Source organism: Leuciscus leuciscus (assembly GCF_965113295.1).
Source record: "Leuciscus leuciscus genome assembly, chromosome: 22".
Lineage (NCBI taxonomy): Eukaryota > Metazoa > Chordata > Actinopteri > Cypriniformes > Leuciscidae > Leuciscus > Leuciscus leuciscus.
The window spans coordinates 24,737,248-24,746,780 of NC_138746.1; the positions used below are offsets into that span (position 1 = coordinate 24,737,248).

At 38.4% G+C, this 9,533-nt stretch overlaps 1 protein-coding gene across 1 annotated transcript in view; it reads right to left on the reverse strand.

Moving 5' to 3' along the window:
• The window catches only part of cnnm1 (cyclin and CBS domain divalent metal cation transport mediator 1), a 31,621-nt gene extending 25,744 nt beyond the window's left edge, over positions 1–5,877 (reverse strand). The window contains exon 1 of the mRNA XM_082154441.1: positions 4,358–5,877. Coding sequence (XP_082010567.1) covers positions 4,358–5,801 — 1,444 coding nt within the window. The 5' untranslated portion in view covers positions 5,802–5,877. The remainder of the gene's footprint in view (positions 1–4,357) is intronic.
• Between the last annotated feature and the right edge of the window lie 3,656 nt (positions 5,878–9,533).

A 9,533-nucleotide genomic window follows, 5' to 3' on the forward strand; every position in this document is an offset into this window, starting at 1 on the left:
TAGAAAACACCCTAAATTTGGTGTCAGTGCCACCTACTGTTCAAACATTAAGTTATAATTATATTTTTTAATTCTTTTAAAATACAAAGTTCTGCCATGAAACTGGCACAGGCCACCTGTGGTGAAAATCAAGCTTTTAATGTTTATTTATATGTCTATGTGGTGTTTTTTTTTTATATGCTTTAAGACAAACCATGAGCATATTCATGGTGTCCTCCACCTTCCCCAGCTCCACCTGTATACTGTAGATCGGCAACGGGTAATTCATGTATGCTATATAGTACAGCAGCAGCATGTCTTACTTGCTCCGGCAGACTGTGTGTATGTATTGTGTTGTATGGGCTTTTTGTCTTTATAGAACAGACCAGCAGAGTTAGAAGAGGAAACAATAGAGAGAGGGTTGTGGAGGCTGACAACCAAGTGATGATCAATTAGATCCTATTGTGATTTCTTCTTTCTAAAGGCTGTGTCTACATTAATCCGGATACATTTGAAGACATAGTTTTCGTTTCGAAACGCTCTCCATCCACACTAGCGTTTTCAAGCTTTTTTTTTAACGTTTCTGAAGAGTGTACAAAGTATTATATTTTAGCAACTGGGTTGAATAGCATATAACAGGCACAATACCAGTATAAACATGAATATACATCGGTACAATATGCGTCACATGACTAAACTTGCGTCATCGTTTTCAAAAACGTCCATTTTCACAGTCCACATGACAAAGCCAAAACTGCTTTTTCAAATGTATCCACTTAGAGAGCGTTTTCAAAAAACGTATTGGTATGTCAATTGGTATTTCAAATGAAAATGTTTTAGTGTGGGCAAGGCCTTAATCCCATTCATGGCATTCATGGTGCCTATTGAACAGTTTTAACATGTTTGATGTTTGAGTCAAAAACCATTTAAAAAATTTCTTTTTTTGTTCCAGAGAAGAAATAATGGTTTGGAACGACATGAAGGTGAGTAAATTATGACAGAATTTTCCTTTTTGGGTGAACTGTTTCTTTAAGAGTTTCTTATTTGGCAAATTACCAATGTGTGTTTTAAATAGCATTTGTTACGTGCTGAAAATAATCAATTTTTTTAAAGAACAGCTACATGTTGACAGTTTTAGCTCTTTTTCAGAAAAAAGGTCATTATATTCAACTTCACCTTTACCTGCTGTTCAGCATCTGCCTTATTTCACTGAATGGAGAGGGAAAGGTTTAGCCTGCATATTTCATTATCCCTGCTGTAATATGTTCACTGGAGGCAGAGGCTTCAAAGCGTGACAGGCTGGGTACTCACAGTGTGAGGACACAGATCCTCTTCTCTCTCGCTCTGCTCTGTTTGTCCATACGGTCCCAAGCTGAGACACTGATTGGACCAAAAGGTCACAACTTCAGCTAATCTGCCCTGATGTTTCTGTACAGACAAGCACTCAGAGGAACTTTCATTTAAAGGGATAGTACACCCAAAATATGTCACTACTTGATTTACTCATCTTTGTGTCTTTCCAAACCTGTTTAATGTCTTTACACAGCTAAAGCCAAAATGTTGTTGCGCTGGATAATTTTTGGTCAGTTTTGAAGCTCATTGAACTATCATATTTAAAATTAAATAAAATCCATGAAAAAAAAACATGCTATAACAATATACGAACATACTGTGTGCATTTGAAATTACATGAGGGTGAGTAATAGAGTGCAAATAGCCCGCCGTGTTGGCAGAGGCTATTTACACGAACCACCATTGTCTGATTGAGCCAGCAAAATTACAAGAAATCCCGTTGATAACAGGATCAGTGGTGTGGAGAGTAAAGCGGGTGGTGTTAGCTTTTGATCCGCCTTTTTCCGAACTCATCTGTCTCCCTTTTCCCATTGCATATCAACTCTGAGAGAACTCTGCATATCAACTCTGAATGTGTTATTATTGCATGCTGTTTATTGCATGACATGCATAACATATAGAATACACGGAGGTGAAAAATACTATCTGCCACAATTTGCACTAAGTATAAATAGCATCTATCACTATTTGCACTATCTGCTGCCTTTTTTAGGGGTGAACTATTCCTTTAAGGCCTGTTTTTTTTTTTTTTTTACTAGTGTGTTTGTTATATCATTTAACAAACTCTTACAGAAAAGCAAAGAACACAGTCAATTTATTCTGTCAAAATGTTTGCCATATATTTGCTATGTTAGAACTGGAACTGGACTTCTAAAAAAAAAAAAAAGCATGTACAATAGTTTGCATGTCTGAATGTTTGCAGCAGGGATGAACAATAATTAATTAATTATGAATCTGTCTGGGGCAGTAGTCCTAAAGGGACATCATTCATAGTAGTACCTTAAAGGGAATAGTTCACCCAAAAATGAAAATTCTGTCATTAATTACTCACCCTCATGTCGTTCCAAACCCGTAAGACTATCGTTCGTCTTCGGAACACAACTGAAGATCTTTTTAGTGAAATCTGAGAGCTTTCTGTCCATCCATTGACAGATATGCAACTACAACTTTGACACTTCAAAAAGTTCATAAAGAGATTGCAAAACTAATCCATATGAATCAAGTGGTTTAGCCCAAATTTTCTGAAGAGACTCGATCGCTTTATATGATGAACAGATTTAATTTAGGCTTTTATTCACATATAAACATTGATCAATTGTCTTCGAAAATGAGCGCAGAGAATAACTGGGTTTGGAACGACATGAGGGTGAGTAATAAATGACAGAATTTTCATTTTTGGGTGAACTATCCATTTAAGAGTACTAAAGTGCACCTTTTAGTGGTAGATAAGGTAAGTTGTCCTTTTAAAAGTACTGCCCCAGTGACAAGCTGTTGTACCCCTAAAGAGACAATCTGACAGTGAACAACATCAACATCTCTAATAGCTACTCCATATCCTTTACAGTTCCTAGGAATGTTTATTTGAATGGAGCGATTACTGAAAAATGAGAGCGATCCACTAGACGAACTTTGACCTCAGTGCTAAATTTAATGAATTCTCTCAGACAGTTCTGCTGTGTGGTAGAACATAAATTGAAGTCTTGCTCAAAGATTAAACTCAATCCAGGGTTAAAAAGTGCAGTGCGGTGTCCTGTCCGTCTGTCATAAAAATCCTATTTTTGGTCTGGGACTTTGCTTAAACTGCCCTGGATTTTCTACAGCGGTTATGAAACTGACACTGCTGATGATCCCTTTACTATTTTACTGCGTGCGAACATTTGTGCCCTGCGGAGATGGTAAATCTGGTGAATCTTCTACCCATTGAGAGCGGTAAATGTGACAGGTTACTGCATTATGCTGAAGTAAGTCATTCTGCACCCTGCTGCCGCTCTGTAGCATTGACTCTGTGCCTTGGTAGAAAACACCATCAATCTCAATAAGACGTCGTTACGTAATTGCCACTGTGATGCAGTAAAGGCCAAACTATGATTTCATACCAGGCGTCAGAACGCATCACATCACTGTCTAGGATTTGTGCAAGGCAGGATCAAGAGAAAACTGCATTCATCCCTGCATTCCACAATGTCAGTGCTTGGCATTAGTAATTTATGCAGTAAAAAAAAAAAAAAAAGTGTGCCAAAACATGCTTGTCTGCACGCAAACAATCCCTGCTGTCGTGGCGAACTGTGATGACAGAATTAAAGTAGTTGCCATAGGAACAAATTCAAATTATTCAAGCCCGGCCTCTAGCCATGCGGATGTCGGATGAAGTTATAAAGATGAGACTGATGCTAAATCCTTAATGTGCAATGCATATCAAAATAAAATAATGTAAAATATTATATATATATATATATATATATATTTATATATATATATATACATACATTATATATATATATATATATATATATATATATACACATATATATACATACATATATATACATATATTTATATAGACCACATAGCCAGAGGGCAATGACAAATGGAAGGGCAATGCATCACATTTAACCAGCATATTTTCATCTCATGAAGTACAGTATGTTCTCCCATGCACTGCCACTGTGATATATTCTTAAAGGGACAGTTCATCAACTCCTGGACTAATTGTTTTGCAACCCTGCATATCTGAAATGTATGCATATCTATTTGTGTGTGTGTATGTGTGTTGTTTTTTGTTCATTCAATAAAAGTTAATGGGCTCAAATGTTGTTTCAAATATATTTTTGATCAGCAGAAGAAAGAAATATATAAAGGTTTGGAATGAAATGAGGGTAAGTAAATGATGGCAGAGTTTTCATTTTTGTGTTTGAACTATCCATTTAAGAAATCACACTGATTTGAAACGTTTTTCTTCTTCTCAGTCTGTATCACTTGTTCGAACTTCACATAGCCTAACTAGGGTAGGTAACAAACATCTTACCTTTCTTGAACTGTTCCAGCATTGCATCCAGTTTGGTGTCATTAAAGACACAGTGCAGTGGGTGCTTGTAGAACTGGGTGATGGTTTTTAACGGGGTGCAGTCATCTGGATCAACAAAGGCCAGATCTTTAACAAACATAATATCAACAATATTGGACCTTTCGTTCTCAAACACTGGAATGCGAGTGTATCCACTCTGCATCACGTCTGACATGGTGTAGAAGTCCAGGATGGCATCCGAGGCCAGCATGAAGCAGTCGTTGAGAGGGGTCAGCACATCTTCCACCGTTTTGCTCCTGAGTTCCAGAGCTCCCTGGATGATGTTCAGCTCCTCTTTCACCAGGTCATGATACGGGTCAGTAACTCTCAGCATAGCCAGTAACTTCTCCCGGGTGTAGAAGTTGCTGATTTCCTGGTGCAGCATATTGTCTAGGAGTTTACTGATGGGATATGTGATGGGGAAAGTCAGCAGCATCAGCATCTTGGTCAGCCACACGGTCTTAGACGCGATGGCCAACCCGTGCCTGGACGCAACCGAGTGCGGAAAGATCTCTCCGATGAAGAAGATGAGAAAAGTGCACGCTGCAGTGGAGACGGGCGTCCCTCCGAGGATCTGGCATATCCAGACCACCAAGAAAGTGTTGGTAAACACGTTGCACAGCACTAAGGTGCACAGGACGTAGTTGCCGTGTTTGCGCACCGACTCGATCTTGTGCGCGTACTTTTGCTCCATGTCCGTGCCGCTGTTCTGCAGCACTCTGAGCTCCACCGGGTCCAGCGCGAGCATGCTGATCACCAGCCCGCTGAAGAGCGCGGACAGCGCGAGCAACAGCACCGACAGACCCGCCTGAAGCCACCCGTCCGCATGCGGCAGCCGCTCCACCACCGCCAGCCAGAAGTCGCGCGTCCGGTAATGCACCCACTTGATCCCGTCAAAGGCGCAGATTGAGTAATACTTGATTTTCTCTCCTCTCCGGAGGTCTTTGGCGAGCAGCTCCACCAGGATGGAGTTTTGACTAGAGGCTGACTTGAAAGAGCCGAGAAGCTCTATATCCGAGCTCCTCGCGCTTTCCTCCACGCACAAGTTGCGTTTGGGATGCACCTGCCCCTCTCTGCCCGGCTCCGGTTCCTCTATGAAGGCGATCCACGGCGCGGCTCTTCCACCGGTGCTGCTGACGGTCCGGTTGAGCCTCTGCGGTGATGCTGCATAGTACACGCGTAACATGAACCGCGTCCCTTCGGTGGCCTTCAGCAGCCCGTCCTGCACTGACAGATCTCCCCCCGTGGCCTCCGGTCGGAAGCCCAGCAGCCCGAGGCTCGGTGTGGGGAGAGCCGAGGCGATCAGCAGGAGCAGGGGAAGAAGGCATGGTCCAGTGATGCGGTGCGGGAGGAGAGCATCCGCAGCATCCGCAGCCATGATGCTGAGTGGGTTGTAGAAGGACATTGGCGAGCTGGATCACGTGGCGAAGACACACACCCACGGACACACATATCGACTCTGTTTGCCGAGTCAGTGTTAACAGCTGGAGTCGCGTGTAAATAAAAATGACACCGCAGTGACGTCATGACGCGTCGCAGGGCTGCGATACTCGAGGGAGCAAACATGAAATATAGGCTAGAGTCCAGAAGAACTGCACTGGAAACAATTGTAACATTTAAATGAACTGGGGTTAGATAGTGTGAAACGATTTCTGTTTATTTTACCACTACAAACCCAGAAGGTCGGTGGATAGATGTATAGAACTTTCTTAAAAGTGCATAAGATAGGCTATCTGCCTTTTATATTGTATAATACAATGGTGTGTTGCATGTCCTGATTTGGACAGTGTCCTAAAAAGTAGCCATTTGAACATAAAATGAATGAATTTCACTGCATCACGAATATTGCATTTGCTAAATAATAAATAAATAAATAAATATATATATATTCTTAGTGAATGTACGCTGTAAAAATGACATGATCAATAAGTCATGGCAACAAATGTTTTTACATTACTTCAACTCATCAAAATAAGTTAAGCTATTTTTTATTTTATTTAAGTTATACGAGATTCAACTAAATTTTAATCAGGATTAAATTATTTCTATTTTAAAATGACATATTATCAGAAAGTGTAGCCTACCACCTATTCACTCTATTTTTATGCCAAACATACATACAATTATTGAAATTATTGTCCAATAAGGGCATTAGATGAAAATTGTATTTGTTTCTCAAGGCAAAAAAAAAAAAAAAAAAACTTTTATGTGGAATATAACGACAAGCCACAAGGTGGCACTCTATTACAATTCGCCTCGACTTCCATAACCGAATGCCACTGAATGACGGAAACTTCTAGTCAAGTGATATTGTTGTTTGATTGATGGAATAAAATGTAAAATAGTATTTTCGTAAAACAACTTCACAAATAGTGACATACGAACAACATATATGTATAGAAATTGTATTTTATAATTTTATAAAAAGTTTTTTTTTAAATAAAATTGCTCTAAATATCTTCAAACATGCACACACACACATAGACCTCAGTGTGTGTGTGTGTGTGTGTGTGTGTGTGTGTGTGTGTGTGTGTGTGTGTGTGTGTGTGTGTGTGTGTGTGTGTGTGTGTGTGTGTGTGTGTGTGTGTGTGTGTGTGTGTGTGTGTGTGTGTGTGATCCTGATAAGAATAAAATAAAAATAGGGACTAAATATCAGAAATCCTTGTCTTTGTGGGGACATTTTTTGGCCCCAATGAGGAAAACAGCTTATAAATCATACTAAGTAATGTTTTTTGAAAATGTAAAAATGCTGAAAGTTTTGTGTGATGGTTAGGTTTAGGATTAGGGTTAGTGTTAGTGTAAGGGGACATAATATACAGTTTGTAAAGTATAAAAACCATTATGTCTATGGAAAATCCCCATAAAACATGAAAACACGACAAGAATCCAAGATTGTTATAGTTCAATCACATTTTATAACACAATCTTCATTGATTTGCATTCCATTTTTCGTTTCTCAAAGCAAGAAATTCGTTCAGTGGGATGTTTGTAATATTATTTAAAAATGTCAACAACAACAAAACAAAAAATGGAAGGGTCATAGCACTTGCATATTGTTGTCCTAATGTTAGTTTAACTGCTTCTATTGTTCTCATTTGTAAGTCGCTTTGGATAAAAGCGTCTGCTAAATGAATAAATGTAAAATGTAAAAAACCTCTCTTCGCCGATAGCAGGTTGAAACAATAAGTTGCGGTCTCATAAAACACTTCTTTTTATTCCCTGAGTGTTTGGAGCCAGGCCTAAAGCAGACAGCCAGTGCGACACCATCTGAACAGTTTATGAGTAAGATAAAAACTATAAGAAAAAGAAGAAATTGGAGATGTTTGGCTGTGGAGATGTGTGTGCTAACCACTTTCGTCTGCTCAGCATCACTCGCTTCCACCTCGTAAATCAGAGACAAATATGTGGAGGGCTTTTTCTTGATCTCCCTCTCTCTCTTATTGCCCACGACTCGTCAATATTCGTATGTAAAGCCTTGACCTTGTCATGGGTCTGACTCTGTACAGGACAGATAGCAGGCTCAGGAAACTTTGAACTAATACAATATTGATGGTCCATATAGTGTAAATGTCGCACGGAGCACAAATCATTTACAACATATATATTAAAAAAAGAAAATAATGCAATCTTTAGTGCATAATATTTAGTTGTTTAACCCAATGCATTTTAATAGCCTATTCTAGGAGATTACTAATACTATTATTGCGTTGCGTTTCATATAGCCTAATTCTGTTTTATTTCTTCTGCAAATAAAATTTATATTTTAGAATTGGGCAGGACCATAGCGTTCATGAACTTTAAACAATGGTGGACATTTACCTATTATTATGTTAATAACTGAAAATCTCGATTTTTTATTTATTTAGCCTATAGACTTACCCGACTTACCAAATTACCCGACCAAAATAGTGCAAACATAGGCTATTTGTAATGGCATTTTATAGCTATAACGCATGACTCATAACCTTCTCCAAAATCTTTCTCTTCGCGTCTTATCAGCATACTCTTGCCATTTTAATAATTAACAATGTGCGCAAATATGATATATTAATATATGAACTAACTTAAATATGAACTTTTAAACAGAAATTACATTTAAGTGAAGTTGAAAAGTTGTTTTTCCCCTTAAAGGCATTCAAAATAAATGTAAAGTCTATTTTGTAGCAAGAACTAAACAACTTGAATTCATTATTTAGGTTATAAAAAAATAATGGAAGCATACAGTGTTTTTTATTTATTTATTTTTATAGACTTTTCAAAATGTTTTTTTTTTAGAAATGAAGGGGAGCAACAGATATACAATTATCTGGACTCATTTATAGCAAATACTGTTTTTCTTTACATAAAAATATAAGAATTCCTTACTGTTAAACCTAGCCTATTTGATATATTTAGGCTACATGCACCCAATACTCTCTAAAACGGCGAGTTCCAGTTTTATAAAGCTAAAATGCACTTCAAAAGATTTCTAATATAAAACTTGATACATCTTGTCATAAATCTAAGGTTAAACAGAGGCGCCCTGCTGGTTCTCTGCCAAGAAATATAGCCTGTAAAAACAGCACAGAGTCTTGTTTTCTTTCTGTTTTGTTTTATTCTCTGCAGAAAGCGGATGAGTGTCTCAAGACGCGCGGAATGTTAGGCCAAAGTTTCAGTCATACAAGAAAAAAAAAATCAATTATTGGACAACAGCATCCTGGGTCAGGTGAGAGAGCATTATAATTGTCAATATTGACCTGTGCACGTCAGGTTTAATAAGAGCATGACACATGTCAGTCACCAGTTGACATGATGGCATGCCGGCAAAAATTCACCCTACTATTACAGTCGAAATATTTATAGGCTAAACCAAATTAAATTCACACTTCATAAAAGCAATGTGAAAGGACAAAGAACAGCGTCAGATTTGTGTTGCTCCGGAATTATAGGCTATTTAAAATCTTATATATCAATAGTTTACTGTAAACAATTAGGTTACTTTATCGAAAAGATGGAAAACAATTTTCGGGTTGGTGTCTATTGTAAACGAATATTTCAAAAAGACAAAGCAGGCAAATGTTTCTGACACAGGGACCCGTTAGGAGAACGCGAGGTGAATTATTGATCCATGTATGGATCACGAAATTATTGGTAGATT